Source organism: Squalius cephalus, assembly GCF_949319135.1.
Source record: "Squalius cephalus genome assembly, chromosome: 13".
NCBI lineage: Eukaryota > Metazoa > Chordata > Actinopteri > Cypriniformes > Leuciscidae > Squalius > Squalius cephalus.
The window spans coordinates 20,235,286-20,254,304 of NC_137134.1; the positions used below are offsets into that span (position 1 = coordinate 20,235,286).

Consider the following 19,019-nt stretch of genomic DNA (forward strand, 5'->3'; position numbering starts at 1 on the left):
GCTAATTATAATGCTAAATGCTAACTAGTAGCATTTTCGGTAATGTCTCAAACTCTTTTCTGTAACTCACGCTCTCTTTCTCTCTCAACGCAGATACTGAGGGTTGCGAGCACAACTGGAGGAAGTTTCACGGACACTGCTACAGGTACTTCACCCGTAGACACACATGGGAGGACGCTGAGAAGGACTGCAGAGAGCACAGCGGTCACCTGGCCAGTATCCACTCCACGCAAGAGCAGGACTTCATTAATGGTCAGTATCTACTCAATTTAAACAAATGCACAATTAATGTTCTGCAGGTTCAATATGCTTGTGTACTTCTAAAAATAAACTTTTACACTACTGCTCAAAAGAAGACTTACCAAGAATGAATTGATTTAATCAAAAATACAGTAAAAACTGTAATATTGTCAAATATTATTTCCTTTCATTTAAAATAACTGATAATAATTTATTTTAAAAAGTAATTTATTCCAGTGATGATTTTAAGCAGCCATTCCTTCAGTCTTCAGTGTTACACGATCCTTCAGAAATCATTCTATTATTCTGATTTGCTGCTTATTATTATCAGTGTTGAAAACAGTTAAAAATTTTGTGGAAATAGTGATGCTTTTTCACCCCCAGGTTTCTTTGATGAATAGAAAGTTCAGAAGAACAGCATTTATTTGAAATAGAAATCTTTTCTGTAACATTATAAATGTCTTTACTGTTACTTTTGATTCATTTAATGCATCCTTGATTAATAAAAGTATTAATTTATTTAATAAAAGTATCTTACCAAACCCCAAAACTTTGAACGGTTGTGTATATGAATCTAAAGTTTACAGTCTTTCTTACAGGAAAATGTACCAGAATTTTGATGACTCATTCTGGACTACACATTTTTGTCCAATCAAATGCTTTCATGACTAGATCCTTCTAAAATCAATTGCAAATGACTAGCCCAAACTTGCTGTTTTAACAGGAGGTACAGATAGACGAAAGAACACTTTCTCAATTTCTCAGAATTGCATTATCTATTGAATTTCTATCAATAGGTTGCAACAGTCAGGTTCCAGAAGTAAAACATTTTAACAATAACTTATTAAAGCCATACAGACCTACTGTGGACTATAATATTGTTAATTGATGGTTTATGCTTTTGTTGAAGCCGCCAGCCTGCATTATTTCAACTTATTTTTTTTAAATAATCATGCTTAACACCAGATTTCAGAGGTAAAAAAAACAATTACTCATGATTCTGCAAAGAATCGTAACAAGCAAATTGTGCAAAAAAGAGCTCTTCTGTGCCTGCCCTCTTTAATGAAGCACTGCGATTGATGTGATAGAGTCTCCCTATTCTCAAAGCACTTAAATATATGCATATTTTGTAATATATTGAAAATATGTTGTTCTTTCCCTTCCTAAGTACCTAAGTACACGGTCTTGAACCGTGATTTGCATAATTTTCAAATACTTTTTTCAAATCAAAGTTCATAATGTTGTGGTTCACTTCGTAGCTGGTTGGGCTGGTTTGTCTTATAACTCTTATTATAAGACCTTTTAAAAATCTCTATGGGAAAAATACTTCCGAAACCTAGGCAACTGAAAAAGTGGGCGGGCTCTCAGTGAAGTAAAAAAATTTATCCTCACTTCCTGTCATTTAAATTCTGCTTCCTGTGGGGTGTGGCCAATTAAAATTCACACTCATGGTTTGAAAGGAAACCAATTATTTAATTTTGTAATTTGTGGAACGCTGTTGGTCATAAAACGTCCGATAACTCTGGCTAAACTGTGTTTGTTTCACCCAATTAGCTTTGACTAAAACTCTTTGCATAGCCTAGATTCATTAATAGCAAGCCACATAACTTAGATAAGAGACAGGACTGCTGACCTCCCGCACGGCACAGATTGCATTATGTCTACCGCCCCTGGTCGAGCCTAAATCCAGCGTAATGACTCTCGGTGTGGCCTCTCACAGCATGCTGTCTGCTCACAGAGCCACAGCGCTCACCAAAAAGTGTGTTTAATCGCCTTGAAAATGGACATCTCCACCCCTGCAATAAAGGGGGCACAGCCATTAGGAAGATTAATGGGCCCTGTAATGATGTTAATCAGTAACACCATGATTGAAATTCCATTACACCCAGACCAAAAAAAAAATCCTCTCAAATGCATCTTGGGGACAATCTGATGGCTTCTGGCTTGAGCTTGAATTGTAATTGTGATAACACCATTGCTCGGCTCCCAGTGGCCCTGTAGGAGACATAAAGCAGAATTGAACCTAAAGGGGAAGCATTACCACTGCATTTTATGACACTAAGACCGTATTTACACCTTGTATTAACCTGTTTTTTAGTGGTCTTCCAGGTTGTTGGTTATACATGGTATTAATGAAGTCTTTCCATCAAATGTATGGCAAAAAGAGTGTTTAAAATATGTGCTGGATGTCCCACAGAGTCAATGTTTTTGAAATATATGTTTTTAATAGGAAAACATTGAATTGTTTCATGCTTTTAAAACATTAGACTTGTTTTATCTGGTCATTTACATATGAAGCAGACTGAGCGTATGGAATCCATTGGGCCTGTCTGCCCTAGCTAGATTTAAAGAGGCACCTCTGGTTCACGAGGGCCAACCGGAGAACAGGTTCATCAGAGAATCCCTCTCAAGAGGTCCAGACCATGATGGACCTGCTCTGGAGAGCCAATAAAAAACTTCCACTTTCTTACTTCCAATCGAAATCCTGACCTCTGTCCCATTATTTAAAATACAGGATGTATATAATAATAATAATAATAATTTGAAATGTTTTGTGCTTTTAAAACAGTAATGAGCCATGAGAACACATGGATTGGTCTGAATGACAGGATGGTGGAAGACGACTTCCAGTGGACCGATAACATGGATCTGGTGAGACTGGCACAAAATATATTAAAGAAATAAAATTTGCTATATATGTTTATTCATATATTTAAAATAGACTAAATGTATGTTTAACTTAATATATATATATATATTGGAATCACATTAAAAGGGAAAATACAGTTAAGTGCAACATGTGCAGCGCTAGTCTGTCATATAGGCTGAATAAAATTATAATGTATATATATAAAATATATATATATATATATATACACACACACAAATTGAATCAGAATACAAGTATCAGAACATATAGTACAATTAATTACTTAGTCTAATCACAGTATTTAATACAGGCAGTATAATCAGATAGATTATGCAAATGGATGCACAAGTCTTTCTTTAAGCCATTTAGGTAGCAAACAAGTTTATATAATGTATTATATCAGAGCGATTAGATGTATCTGAAAACCCATTTGTAATGCAACAGATATATAAGAGGGTACACTAAATACCTAGTAAAGCCATGAGATTTGGATTTAGCCCTGAAATATCCCCATTCCTCCTCCAGCAATATGAGAACTGGAGGGAGAACCAGCCGGATAATTTCTTTGCGGGCGGAGAGGACTGCGTTGTGATGATCGCCCATGAGAACGGCAAATGGAACGATGTGCCCTGCAACTACAACCTGCCCTACATCTGCAAGAAAGGCACAGGTGAGAGAGAGAGACAGAGAGAGAGAGAGGAGGCTTCGGAAAAGAGGACAAATACTGTACCGCCTTGCTTTATACCTCACTGTACTGTTTCTTCCATTGCTGACCTCCTTTTGTTAACTTAATTCACACATCTTCATGTTCTTCATGATATGTTCCTCATATCCTCTTTCAGTTATATCCCTTCCTTAGATTTAAATACATCCTGCTTCTTCAAAGGGAAAGTTCTGTCATGCCACTCAGAGACATTTGACTTTATTTCTTCTGTGGAACACAAAAGGATTCATTTTGAATAATGAACTGGTTACGCTTTTCAATGCAATTACTTAGAATCAGTGAGTTGAACTCAAGAATCTGATCAGTATAAGATCATTCAGACGGGTTTTGTGAAACGGATCAACGATTCATTGAAAAGATTCGACTCTTTGCGACGATTTGTTCTCACTTAAAGCTTTTATCACGTCTTCAGAAGACTCAAAATATAGTTCATGAATCATATCAAGCACTTTTATGATACTTTTACATGTTTTTAAGTCCGTTTTTAGGCTTAAAAGTTTAAAGGGATAGCTCTCCCAAAAATATAAATTCTGTCATTATTTATTTGCCCTCATGTCGTTCCAAACATGTATGACTTTCTTTGTTCTGTGGAAAATAAAAGGAGATTTTAGAGAATGCTGGTGACCGAACTGTTTCTGACTTTATTATATGTCAAAAAATAAAAAAAAGTCGATGGTCTGGTTACCATCATTCTTCAAAATATATTTTTTTGGGGTGTTCCGCACTCCTACTGGTTTGCAACGACATGAGGGTAAATAAATAATGGCCGAATTTTTTATTTTTGGGGGAATTATTTCTGTAACAAAGCCCCATATTCCAAATTCATTCCCTTCCATTGTTTCTTTTTATGTCAGTTTGTACGGCTTCATTTTCAGCATTTCCACCTTCGCCAATTCCTCTCACGTCTTTCGCAATCAGACAAGGACCTCAGCAATAACTGTCACTCATTTTGTTCTGAGGATGTGATTGTTGGTCCTCAGGAGGGCTGCATGTTCAAAGCCTCGATCATGACATGACGGACATGACTGGTTCTCTTCAGCCACTTTTAGCTGTCTAGGTCTGACGCAGTCTGCTTCACCCACACCACTATGGACTCATTAGACTTGTTTTATCTGGTCATTTACATATGAAGCAGACTGAGCGTATGGAATCCATTGGGCCTGTCTGCCCTAGCTAGATTTAAAGAGGCACCTCTGGTTCATGAGGGCCAACCGGAGAACAGGTTCATCAGAGAATCCCTCTCAAGAGGTCCAGACCATGATGGACCTGCTCTGGAGAGCCAATAAAAAACATGTTTCTCACTTCCATTTGAAATTCTGACCTCCGTTCCATAATTTACCACTCAATTCATTATTAAAAATGTGTTCGAGCTTATGTGGTAGGCTTACTTGGCACTTAATAAAAACTTGCTGCAGAAAAATCTTCACAAACAACACCATATTGGGTATTAGGATTACAATCTACTGTATATACTTAAAGGTGCATTGTGTAATGTTTAGGAGGATCTGTTGACAGAAATGCAATATCATACACATAACTATGTTTTCAGTGGTGTATAAAGACATTACATACTGAACCGTTATGTTTTTATTACCTTAGAATGAGCCATTTTTATCTACATACACCGCCGGTCCTCTTACATTGAAATGTTTCTACAGTAGCCCTAACGCGTTTCGTCACTATGTTGTTCCTCGTGGAAAGAAACTAGCTGAAGTCAGCGAATAAAACACTGAAACAATGATAATTAAGTAAACCTAATTTCTTAATTTATCTTTGTAAAGAAACCTCATTGCTTAACTGGCTACTCTCTGCTGTCTCAGACGACGACATCTTTTCCTGTCGGCCACCGTAACTTCTGTTGGTTGCAATTCGCAACCTCACCACTAGACGCCGCTAAAAATTACACAGTGCACCTTTAAATAATATTTCATTGAAATCCATCATCAAATAAATATTACATTTAATATACATGTTTAAATGAAACGAGTCTTATTGGCTTTCTGAGATGCGTCCTCTGATGGACCTGTTCTCCGGTTGGCCCTTGTGAACCCAAAGTGCCTCTTTTAGTGTTCCTAAGGCAAATGGACGAAAGCTAAGAAGTTCTCAGAAATACACATTACCGTGGTTATTGTAATGGTGTGCACAGGGGTTACTCTGGGCAGTATCCACTGATTTTAATCGATGGTGTGCTTGTTCAATTTTGAGCAAACAGTCATAAGGCTGGCACACATACACAGCTCAGCCAGCTGTCATTTGCAAGACCACCTGGGAAACATTTTCAGCCACCCCCACCACCTGCCTCGCTGTCCTTTGTTGTCCATCAGCCCTCCCCCAGTTATTCTATCATTCAAACTGTCACCGCTATTGATCATGCAATCCCTCCAGTGAAGCCTTAAAACAATAATAGAATCCCTTAAGAGCATAGAGAAGCAATGCATGATATTAGCTCATGAGATATGTGCTTTAAACAGACCTACTGCCAGTATGCTTCTCTCTTGTTGTAATAGTTTGTATGCTGAGCTACAGATTTTGCTGGAGGTAAAGATGCCCGAGTCCAAAGTGTTCAGCACAAGTCTCAGGGTGATGCTGACTCAGTCCAAGAACCCCTATCTATGTCTCTGTTATTTAATCACCTTGACTTTCCCTGCCAGTTTTGATATTTGGATGAACGAGGTGTGATGCATCCTTGGGCATTCTGCTCTGGCTGGTCGATATGGTAGCGCTGCGATAAACCACTTTCCTTTTCCTGCCACTGTAAAAATGCTTTTTTACTTGCAGTTGAACACAAAAGTGAGATTGTTAATCACTTCAAATGACTGCCGCATATTAACATTAACAATTTAAAAGTAAGGCAAATTTAAAATGTATTAGTTAAAATGTATTTATTACTTTACTTGTATGTTCATTTATTTATTTAATGTGTGGATGCAATTGCATTAGATGATATATAAGGTCCATCTTCACCATTTATTCAAATATTATTAAAAATGTATTACAGATTTTTTTAAGCATATTGCATAGTTGTGTTTGGAGTCAATTGTTTTATTTGTGATAATGCAATGAAACATGCCAAATTGTATGGACATAATTTTGTCCAGGCTGTCATATATACAGTGAGGAAAATAAGTATTTGAACACCCTGCTATTTTGCAAGTTCTCCCACTTGGAAATCATGGAGGGGTCTGAAATTGTCATCGTAGGTGCATGTCCACCGTGAGAGACATAATCTAAAAAAAATAATTCCAGCCACAAGGCCCTTTCCAGCCTTGTGGAGGTGTACAATTTTGTCTCTAGTGTCTTTGGACAGCTCTTTGGTCTTGGCCATGTTAGTGGTTGGATTCTTCTGATTGTATGGGGTGGACAGGTGTCTTTATGCAGCTAACAACCTCAAACAGGTGCATCTAATTTAGGATAATAAATGGAGTGGAGGTGGACATTTTAAAGGCAGACTAACAGGTCTTTTTAAGGGTCAGAATTCTAGCTGATAGACAGGTGTTCAAATACTTATTTGCAGCTGTATCATACAAATAAATAGTTCAAAAATCATATATTGTGATTTCTGGATTTTTTTTTTTTTTTAGATTATGTCTCTCACAGTGGACATGCACCTACGATGACAATATCAGACCCCTCCATGATTTCCAAGTGGGAGAACTTGCAAAATAGCAGGGTGTTCAAAAACTTATTTTCCTCACTGTATATAAAAAATGAACACATACAAAAACTAGATAGAATCAATTAAGTTTATCCTGTGAGTTTTTTGTTTTTATATGCATTTTTTTTATATAATTTAATTTTGTCAGATAAATATCTTAACCAAGTTCAGTGTTTTGGTCTTCCATCATATTTAAATTATTTAAAAAAGACCTTTTGATAGTTTAAAAAAACATATATTTTAATTATTTATTATGTTTTAGAAATTAGTTTTTAATGACCCTACAAGTTTGATTAAACTATCACAATATTTGTTAAAATATTTTATATCTTTGTTTTCTCAGTGAAAATATATAATTCAATGACATTCATACATTTTAAAGCATGGCTTAGTTGTCCAAATACTTTTTTGAGTCCGCTGTATCTGAGTGTACAGTGTGTCCAGAATTGAGTATTGATTTTATGGTCTATTATTTATTTATGATATATTGCTGAATCGGAGTTGGGCTTGTGTGGATCCAGGATTGAGTTTTTTTTAAGTGTGACATTTGCCTGCTGTCCTCAAGCTAGAAGGTCACATTGCTTTCTCTCCAGACAAAGAACCAAACACACACACACACACACACACACCTAAAAAGGCATACAACAAAACTCATCAAGCTCACAACCAGCCGCTGACTTCCCAGATCAATTCCAGCTCATAGCGTCACTGATTAGCTGGCGATTCCTGCCCATACTGAGCTACAGATAACCTGCAGTTCCTTGCCAGAATTGATTTGATTCACAGAGGTTAATGCCACGACTTTCTCTGGAGCATTTGATAAAGAAAATCTTACGTGAAAGGGAAAAACTAAAGTGAAAAGTGCCAAGGCCATAAAGTCTCCCGGAGTGAAGACATTAAACACTCAAATCACAGGTCAGCTTTATGATGTTTCCCTCCAAATGAACATGCTGAGGTGATTATAGCGGCAAGCTTTGGGTTATAGCTTTGCTCTTAGGAGTGTGAATATGAGGAGCTGTAAACCACAAGCTAACTGTTGCATGCGCCCTGATTGGCTCCCTGTTTACTGGCCCACTGCAACAAAATAACAGGCCGACTTGCAGCAGCTTCCATCTTCAGTCAAGCAATACACTGAGGTTCAACTCCGAGGGCTCCACCTAATGAAAGTAAAAGGAACTGCAGTGAAACAAGCTCTTTAAACCTGTTTAATCACTGCTGTAGATTCTTATGTCACTGGGCTATGGTGCTTTAGGGCTGAATCAGAATACAGCAGAATTCTGTTTTTATTTTTCATATTCGACTTCTGATTTGTCATAATATAAATCTTGAACAGCATTTGAAATCCATTTTACCTCTGGAATGTGGCAGTTAAACTGAGTATTCAATAAAAAATGTATTGGAAGGAATTGATTATATCTTTAAAAGTGGGATCTATGTGACAGGTGGCTGGAGAAAAACATTTTATTAGTAGTAGTAGTAATAGTAGTACATTTGTTATTATATTTTTTTTTATTTGCAATAAGATTCACAGTGAAACATTCACAATGACACCAGGAACTATGGATGCATCACTTTTTTTTATTATTATATATAATTATTTATAATTTTTTATTTTATTTTTTATTTATAACTAATATGTTTAATTTGTTTTTATTCTAATTTTATAATAAAAGTGTTCTTATAATTTTTTGACGTATTTATTTTTATTTTTTAGCTTTACCTCCATCTAATGAGCACTAATTTTAAAACACTTTTTACAATTTTATAATTTTATAAATGTAATCTTTAGCAAATCGCAAAATAAAATTTATTTTCATACTGTACATTGTAATGTTGTGTTGTAATGATACCTCAAACACAATTTTTTTAATTATAATTTATATTTTTATATTACAATTACTTTATATTATAATTATTTATAATTTAGTTATAAATAATTGTTAGTTTAAAATTATTTATTTATAGTTATAAATTTATGTTTAATTTGTTTTATTTTTACTCATTTTATAATAAAATTGTTTATTTAATTTTTGTATGTATTTATTTTAACATTTTTAGCTTTGCCTCCATCTAATGATCATTAAAAACACGTATTTAGTAATACTGTTAAATGTAATCTTTAGGAAATTAATAAAATAAATATTAATTTTCATACGGTTGCCTAAGTTCACTTTTTAGCTTTTAGTGTTTTATTTTATTTGAACAAAATAATATAGCCACCGTTTATTATCGTACCATGGAAATAATATAATATCTGACATAACTGTAAATAATTGTTGATTCATATGATGTTTATTCAAGATTAATTTATGTTTTCGTAATCTTACATTATTGTCTTTTTTGCAGTCCTATGTGGATCTCCGCCCACCGTGGACAACGCTTTCCTGATTGGTCGGAAGCGTTCGCACTACGACATACACTCTGTGGTGCGTTACCAGTGCGGTGACGGTTTCCTCCAGCGCCACATCCCCACTACCAAGTGTCGTGCCAACGGCAAATGGGACCGACCCAAGATCATCTGTACAAAGTGTGAGTGTCCAGATTTTTTAGCTAAAAGTCAATATAAAGAACCGAATCGCCAAATTCATTCACACTTGATACTTGTATTCTCAGCACGGAGATCTCACCGCTACAGACGCCACCACCACAAGTCCCACCACGAGCGCAGAAAGCACAAGAGGCACGGGTCAGGAGGTCATCGAGGTCAACATGAGGGTCACGGCCATTTCTAACCAAATAATCCCCTCCTTTCCCTCAGCCTTTCGCCTCTTTGATATTCGACGGCCTTTCACCTTTCCCCCCCTCCTCGCCTGGGTCAGTTTACCCCCATTACGATCAGAGGGGGCACTGCTGGACCTCACAAGGACTATAACAATTTTACTTTTTCCGTCTCTTTATCCGTTAATGTACCATCTCATTTTAGTGAATCAAACATGAGGAAAGTTATTTCGTACCTTCAATGTAGAAAACACTCTAGGTAACTGTTTATGTATTTTTACATAAGCATTAATTGAGCAGGAGAGTTGGTACTACATGTAAATATTGTATTTCTTTTCAAAACGCAGGATCAAATCAAAACGGCCAGGAAATGCTTGGTATCCGTTTGCTCATGCAGTATTTCTTGACCGTTTTGCCGTTGGTTTGCTCTTTGTAAGACATTGACTTCATTTATACAGTATTTCTGAGTATTGATGTGTTTTGGGTTGCGAGGAGTGGTGCTCATCCTGATTTTCATAGCGCAAACTGTGCAATTCATGCAAAAGTAAAAATCCCCCTCATGTTGTTCTAAACCCGTAAAACCAGTGAATGGCGACATTTAAAAACATAAAAAAAGCAGCATAAAAGTAATTGTTCGTTGTTTTCTGAAGATTTATGCGAGAAACAACGTTTTTTATAATCAAAAGCCGTTATTGTTTATGTTCACTCAATGGTAGCTTTGTGATGTTTGATGTAAAATCTGGCAGCTTGATTACAAACAAGATTTCAGACCCATATCTGTGGAGTTCTCTGCGAATAATCATTTAAATTTGGGGTTTTCCTCACGCAAACTTACTGAATACCTTGATAAGGAGAACATAGAATACATATAGTCATATGAACCACTTTAATGATCATTTTACTCTGCTTTTCATCATTTTAGGAGCTGTCTACATTATTTTTTTCACTGTAAAAAATTACATGATCAATAAGTTATGACAACATATGTTTTTACATTAAAACTCATACTAAACTACTTAAAGGGATAGTTCACTTTGAAATACAATTTTGGTACGCTTTAGCTTACCTCAAGGGCATCCAAGATGTAGCTGTCTTTTTGTCCGCAGTAGTTTAAATTTTGATATTTTTAGGTCAAACCGTTCTTGTCTGTCAGTCCTGTAATGCAGGTCTGTGGTCACTGTCTCAAAGAGCATGCACAGAGTCCAAATTAAAACAATTCCCCATCGTCCAAATTAAACACTTCACCATTGTAAGTACACATTGATGGCCTAAGAAACGAAACGAGCATTAAAAACCTCAGATCACTTGGACGTGGCTGTGTATAAGAGGTAAAAACGATATAAATACTGTTCGTTTTCTCACACAAACCGCTCGTTTCGTGTCTTAGGCGGAAAAAAAGACACCTACATCTTGGATGCCCTTGAGGTAAGCTAAAACGTACCAAAATTTAATTTCAAAGTGAACTATACCTTTAAACTACTACGATAAAGTTATACAAGATTCAACTCTTTTTTTTTTTAAGGCAGTTTAATGTGATTTAAGTTGAAATGACTTAAACATCTAAGTTGACTGTACTTCAAAATTTAAGACAGCATCTTTTTTACAGTGTATTGTATGGAAAAGAGCAGCTTGGACTCTCTACAAAGTTAATTCTTTTGTGCTTCACAGACAAAAAAAGGTAATACGGGTTTGGAAAGACATGAGGGTGAATAAATGATGACAGACTTCTCATTTTTGGGGTTGAAATATTACGCTGAGTCCTTAAACAGCCCTTAACGCAGAAGAATTTCAACCCTTGACTGAAGATTTCCTATCTTTCACAGGTATTGACTTGACAAGAATTAGATAAAATGTGCCACTGTAAAATCCCCCTACTAGTGGTCCCTCTATCTGTAATTGATAGTCTGTGTCATGATCTCCTACTTTTTCCCCCACAGAGGAGAAATTGTCCTGTCAGAGCCTGTCGGCGAGAAAAAGAGTGAGAATTAGAGCGACAGAAAGAGAGGTTCGACTCTTCTTAATTGCACTCGGCTATATCTACGCCACATCAAACTGAGCCAGTGACAAGGTACTTTTAACAGCCTCGAGGGCCGAACGCTACACCCATAATTAGCTTCTCAATGTAGCACAGTTGGGGAAGAAATAAAATAAGGATGGATTCCCATGGGTGGGACAAGAACGAAAACAAAGAATCCAGATGGTGCGATATCACATACAGGTTAGATGTTAAAAGTGCTCATGGGTAAATTTCAGAGACAGGGATACCTCCAGTACTGAAGATCAAGCGGTTAAAAAGGAAAGGCTCGTGCAGAAGAAAGCCAGTTGAGATGCAGCATTTGGCCTTCTGTTCTTCTCAGAGCGAAAGATGTGGTCTGGGGCTCACTGTGGGTTTGAAAAGCACACTTTTTTTTTCTGTCCTACCAGGTGCGTGTCCTGTTTTTCAAATAGTACTGCGACAGCTGACTCAAAAATGAGGACTTGCGCCTTTTTCTCTGCCCTCTCAACCATCCTCTTTACCTTAAAAAAGGGCAGAGTCTTTATTTTAGAGCATTTTTTCTAATGCCGAGGTTCGGGCTTATCTCTCGCTGTTCCTTTCTCAATTTCCCCATGAGATTGCGAATGTAGCCCGCTTCTCCGCCAACTTCTTTTCAACGTCAGTGCTCCCTCATCTTTCCTTCTCTACCTTTATCCACCTTTTTTTAATGAAATAGCCCAAAATTCAGAGACTGTGAAAAGCCAATAGTCTGTCTGAATATCTGAACAATTAATCTTTTTTTTTCCAAGCAAGCTTAATTAATGTTGAGGTTATTGCCCCTTTTTTTGATAAAGAAGCAATTGACTTAAAGAAAAGGATGATTTTAATTTTGAAAAAGCTGTTTTTGAACATTTTGAAGTTTAGCCAAAAGTGGAAGAATGTGTATTAATGGGTAAATTTCCATCTAGGTCACAATTCACCCCTATTTAATGAAATTGTTCAAAAAACATTTGTAATATTTTAGTACAAATACAACACTGTAAAAATGTATAAGTTATGACAACATATGTTTTTACATTGCAAAATAAGTTTCATTTTTTTAGATAGTTTAATGTAATTTAAGTTGAAATTACTTAAACATCCAAGTTGATTGTACTTAAAAAATTAAGGCAGCAATTTTTTGCAGTGTATTGTTGTAATTGTTATTTTATGATTTTTAAATTCATTTTGTATTATTTTTATTAATGGGAATTTGAGAGGAAAAAATTACTTAATTTTCCTGAAATGAAATGTCAAATAATGTCACAATGCAAAAACAAATTCTCATTACCTAAAGCAAAATACCCTTTATATTATCAATAGGTTATAACAACATATGTTTTAACATTGCTTTAACTCATACAAAACTTGAAAATTGCTCAACTTATTTTAATAAGTTATACAAGATTTAACTCATTTTTTAAGTCAGTTTAATGCAATTTAAGTTGAAATGACTTAAACAAATCAAGTTGACTGTACTTTTTTTCTTTTGATTTTGGGGTGAAAAAAGACCTGGACATATTCTGAATGGGTGTCTGGTGATTCATTGGAATGCCTGTGCATGATTTGCATTGAACAGGAGGTGTACCAGTGTTGTGCAATTTGTCTGTCAAAATTGGAGTCTTGTTCTGATATCCAGTATCCTAATAATCCATATTAGCTGCTAATGTACCTCTATATCACACTAATAGCTCTTTACACCCCTCAGCTCAGGCTAGCAAAGGAAGGCAGATGGCTAACAATGTGGCAACTTAATTGCGAGCCTTGATTATAAAAATAAACCTTTAAACAAAGAATGTTCACAGCTGTCTTTTGGCAGGCATTCTGGAGAACCGTAAGAGGCAGCTGCGGGATTTTCTTGTGGCAAGTTTTCTGACTAATTGCCACAGAGCAATTGCTATCCCTGAGGTTGTTATGCTAGCTGCACCTCCCCTTTGTAGTTACATTTGTGGAACATAGTCTTATTTAGGCTTGTTTGCATGACTCATTCAGCCAGATTTGTCGAGTTCCTCACAAGCAAAATATGCAAAATACTCTTGCGCATCTCACAATAGCCGCCAACACATTGTTTGCTATCTCCCGCTGCAGCCGACTGGTGTTTTTCCATTCACTCTGTTTTGGTACAATGTGCACGTTGTGACGAGAGTTTAACCTTGTCCTTTTCGTATTTACATGATTGTTGGAGGTAAAGAGGAAGCTGTGGAGGTGAGACAGGAGCATGATGTCCTCTGTTTAATCAGGACTGCAGGTAACACGCCACATCCATCATCCCCTTCTAAACTTTCGCAGCAAGAGTAGCACATCTGAATTTTTAGTGCGTTATCTTCGTCTGCTGGAAATGTCTTTGATTGGATGGTGTCAGAAAGGGAATTACCATGACAAAGAAGCCAGTTCATCTGCCGGTGGCAGTGCGGATTCTTCTGGAAATCGCAGCTGCTTAGTATACTTAACCCGAACCTCCGGCGTTCCCTGTTCACCTAAACCATGCTTACATAGTCTGCCCTTTACCTCATAAAAAACTCTATTGGCACATAATCCTATCTGTAAATTCCATCCCGGCTGGCTGTCATATCATTAAACCCAACTTTGGGATGTTAGCGCTGTCTGAGAGGACCTTAAAGAAGACTCTATGATACAGATAAGGCTTCTTTTTAAGTTTCCATGCTCCTATGTATATGAGTTACACCTCAGATCATGAGACGTATTGAGGAGAGGTGTGCTATTACTTTTCTAAGTGGTCAGACCTTCGGAAAAAAAATCACGTAAACTCACATTGAAGGAGAGACCCAAGCCATAATATCATAGAGACTTAAAGGTGCGCGCTTTCGACTTGGACTAGAAAATAACCACCCAAAACAACCTGGCAACAATGATAACAGTGTGTTAAATACCATTAATCATTCTACTGAGTTTTGCCCAGGTAAATTCCACATTTTATCTCGATATCTTTGGCTTTACATTATATCCAGTTGGCCTGTGAGGTTTTCAAACTTATTATGAGATCATCCAGTCGCATTTATACCTTTTTGTGAATTTTATTTTACTGTTTACTTTGCCTCTAAAGAACCAAGCCTATGATTAAAGCTGTTTTTTCAGTATATTTATTATTCGTTATTAATGACCCAGTAAATTCATTCCTTCAGCAGTAGCAAAACAACCTTTTGGCACCACTCCTCAGCTCTGTGATGTACAGACTTTGTTTTCAATTCTTGATGTTTTCCTTAATTTTTTATGTATGTATGTATTTATTTATTTATTTTTCACTTTTTTAAAATGAAAACTGGATGTGTTTGAGTCCCCGGACCTTAGTCACACAGGCTAATTCTCTGTCTGTTCTCCAACCCAAGGCAGAAAACACTCCTGCTGCTGCATCAAACATTAAACACCGTCTTCTACATTGAGTTACTGTTGTTTCTTAAAAACATTTTCTTCAGCAGGATGAACGAGTTAGGCTGTGTGAATGCTGTCCATGTGTGTTATTCAATATTTATTGATGTTCTTATGAATTCTAGTTCTGTCATTGTATCATATTCTTTACCAAACATGTGTTCAATTAAAAACATTGGATGGGATCGGTAATATTATTTAATTGCTTATATCTTTGGCTGTTGTTTTTGTTGCAAAGAAATTACTCATTCATAGTTCACCCCAAAAATGTCATTCCAAACCTGTATGAATTTCTTTCCCCTCGTAGAACACAAAGGGAGAAATTTTGAAGAACGCTCACGCTGCTCTTTTCCATACAATGTAAGCATATAGTGACCAAGAAAGCCATACAGGTTTGGAACGACATGAGGGTGAGTAAATGATGCTAAGATTTCCTTTATAGATGAATTATCCCGTTTTAACAAACTTATATTATGTAATTATTAAAACTTAAAGGGCCTCTGGAAAAAAAATGCAAAGTTAAAAATCACTATATCTTATTTTGCCCACTACAAATGTTTTTTTTTTCTCTCCATCACTGGACGCAAGTTCTTATCAAGCCGTTGGCTCTCAAGAAGTGTGTGGTGAATAATTCATACACGCAGTGTATCTCTGACTACCTCTGCTTTATCTCTTCATGTCAGATTCAAGGTCTTTGATGTTCCATCCTCGCGCTGAGGCGCGAGACATTGTAAATATTCCTGTATCTGCTCCTGTACGGAGCTATGATTCTCACGTTTAATAATCAGGCGAGATCAAGGCTCAGAAGTGCACAGAAACGCAACAAAACAAGGTGTTAGACGTGCAATATCAGAGGTCTATTCATCCAGACATATACAATTTTAAAATAAATTGTGCATAATGAAAAAGCACCCTGTTGAGATCAAGTTTCACCTCAAATAGGTCAAATACATTTTCATAAATACAGCTCATAAAGGCACAATTCAACTAAAAAGGTAAATTATGTAAGTACTTACTCACTTTCTTCTTCTTTTTTCCATAAAAGGACAGTTCATAGTTCCAAAAACACAAAAATGTGGACCATTTGATAGTTTTTGTATGAGGAACAAGAAGAAATTATAAGGGTTGGTTCACTAAAAATTTAAATTGCCATCATGTAATTACCCTCATGTTGTTTCAAACCCAAATGCTGTTATTTTTTTCTTTAAAAGTACAGTTCATAACTCCCAAAAACAAACATTTGGTACATATGACTAATGCACCATATTGCAAGTCATCTGAAGTCATACCATAATTTTGTGAGGAACGGCATGAAATTTAAAGGGATAGTTCATACAAAAATGAAAATTCTGCCTTTACTCACCCTCATTTCGTTCCAAACTCATAAGACTTCTGTTCATCTTCAAACCACAAATGAAGATATATTTTAATGAAACCTAATTTCTGTCCATTCCACAAATATGCTGATGCTTCAAAAATGGTATAAAGAGAGCGTGAAATAAATCATGGATCATATGAATCCAGCAGATTAATGCAAGTCTGCTGAAGAAACACAATCTCTTCCTATGAAAAACATTTATTCACATATAAATAATGATCACATAGAGCACATCAAATATTGAAAACGGAAGCTCACATGTGGTTGCTTGGTGCACAAGAACCAATGACGTTTATTTTCACGCCTCAAGCAAGTGCCATTGACTGTATCTTTCAGGTTTCATTAAAAAAAAAAAATCCTAATTTGTGTTTCAAAGATTAACAAATGGGCTTGGAATGGCATGAGTAATTTATGACATAATTTTCATTTTTAAGTCGTTACACACTAAGAATTTGTCACCTTTTGTTTGCCAAGAAAAAACAGACTGATCTCACAGAAAGCCATGTTGAAAACATGAGTGGGAGTCGATGACAGAATACTAATTTTTGGGTGAACTGTCCCATTTTTAAAAAAATCGACATTTAACTGTTGAGACTCCATAAGCAACTCTGGTTTGAATAAATTCCAATCTAGTTTAATTTGGCATCTGTAGCGGGAGATCTCTCTGCCCGACTGATCTGCATGTGCTAGACTCTCCCAGCGTTCCAAGGGCAAGCTGTCCTCATTAGACGTCAAGCAGTGGAATCTAGTTAGTGTTGCTCTTAAGATGACCTAGGCATTTTTCCAACTGCAAAAACACATTCCTGATTTACTGTGCTGCTATCTTTTGAACCAGTTACTATTCTGGGAGGGATATGAATTTGAAGAAGTGTAAGCCTTTTTTTCTCAATAAATAGCATCTCATCCAAGAACTTTTTCGCTGACTGAAGCTAACTGTGCAAATAGCATGTGAATTGCCAGATTCTCACGGATTTACTTTCTGAATGCGTTCTTCGTCGTAAACCTACAGCATTTTGAAAAATTGTGACAGTCAACTATCTTCGCACTCCCCCGGCGTGCTTCTCATTTGGGAAATGCGTTTATACCGTTGCCACATTAGCATCGTGAGTCAGTGCTAAGGTTAATTCCTATTATTAAGTCCATTTATCATTTCAGTAGGTAAACTGATGAATACAGAAGGTCTGCTAAGTCTTTGCAAGAGCCGCATTTAACAGGATAATGACGTTTGTGCAGATGGTTGCTGAGTCCTTAGTTGCTAATAGCTTTTTAAAGTACTGCAGGTTGCAAAGCAGGCCAAAAAAATGAGTCGCAAACTAAATAAAAAAACGTCCTTCTGCTCGAGTCCATATGGGCCGCTAGGGCTACATGCACATGCCCAGTGTACATTTGTTGTGGGTCTACAGTTGACGATCCAGAAACCTTCCTTCATTAAGCAGCTTAGCGCATCTTCACTATAACAGGATTTTCACACATTGGTGACTTAGGGGATAGCTAGTCTATCAGAGTCCTCTTACTCCTGGTCTCACTCCAATTGGGAAGCACCGCGTGCTCCAGAGAAGAGCTCAACCTTCATGGATTGGAAGGGCCACCTCTCAGAGTTTTATAAAACAGGTTCTTGGTTTTATTGCTCTGGCTGTTGCGTCCAACTACTGACTCGTCCCGGATTGATACAGTCCAGTTGCGTTCCAATTTGCTCTCTTATCAATGCTGGTGATGGGAACATATGCGAGACAAGATAATGATTTAGCAAAATGCAACACGTTCTTGGATCTTTTGTTAGTTTGGACCCTAACCCTTAACCATTAACTTTCCCTTAAAACCATATGCATTTTTAACAATGTTAAGGCTTGTTTTAGCTCTAAAACAAACAAGCCTAAATCTAAAATCTGTTCGGTTGATTTGAATGTTGTTCAAGGACTTAGCACTGTAAACCCAAATAAGTTGGCAAAATTTTTTTTATATATATATAAATTTTCAAGTTAAGAAATTCTAAGTGTAAGTAAGAAGAACTGTTAGATTTTTATTTTGTACTCATACTTTTTAATTACACTTGACTTGAAGTATTTGAGTAAGCTAATTCATACATTTAACTTAAAATTTTCATGTAATCTCAGCTTAAAATTTTTAGCTGTGGAAAGTTGGCTAGCTTTAATTCAGTAAATGCTAACTTGCTAACTGGTAACTTAAATTATTTTGAGTATTAGGGTTTACAACCTATAACCTAATACATTTAATTTTGATATCACATCTAAA

The 19,019-nt window shown here is 36.3% G+C and overlaps 1 protein-coding gene across 1 annotated transcript in view; it reads left to right on the plus strand.

Annotated features, from left to right (window-relative positions):
• The window catches only part of ncanb (neurocan b), a 115,916-nt gene extending 105,052 nt beyond the window's left edge, over positions 1 to 10,864 (plus strand). Inside the window, exons 11-15 of the mRNA XM_079890079.1 lie at positions 94 to 252; positions 2,810 to 2,892; positions 3,416 to 3,560; positions 9,616 to 9,798; positions 9,883 to 10,864. Of these exons, the coding sequence (XP_079746205.1) occupies positions 94 to 252; positions 2,810 to 2,892; positions 3,416 to 3,560; positions 9,616 to 9,798; positions 9,883 to 10,001 (689 nt within the window). The 3' untranslated portion in view covers positions 10,002 to 10,864. The remainder of the gene's footprint in view (positions 1 to 93; positions 253 to 2,809; positions 2,893 to 3,415; positions 3,561 to 9,615; positions 9,799 to 9,882) is intronic.
• Positions 10,865 to 19,019: the final 8,155 nt, after the last annotated feature.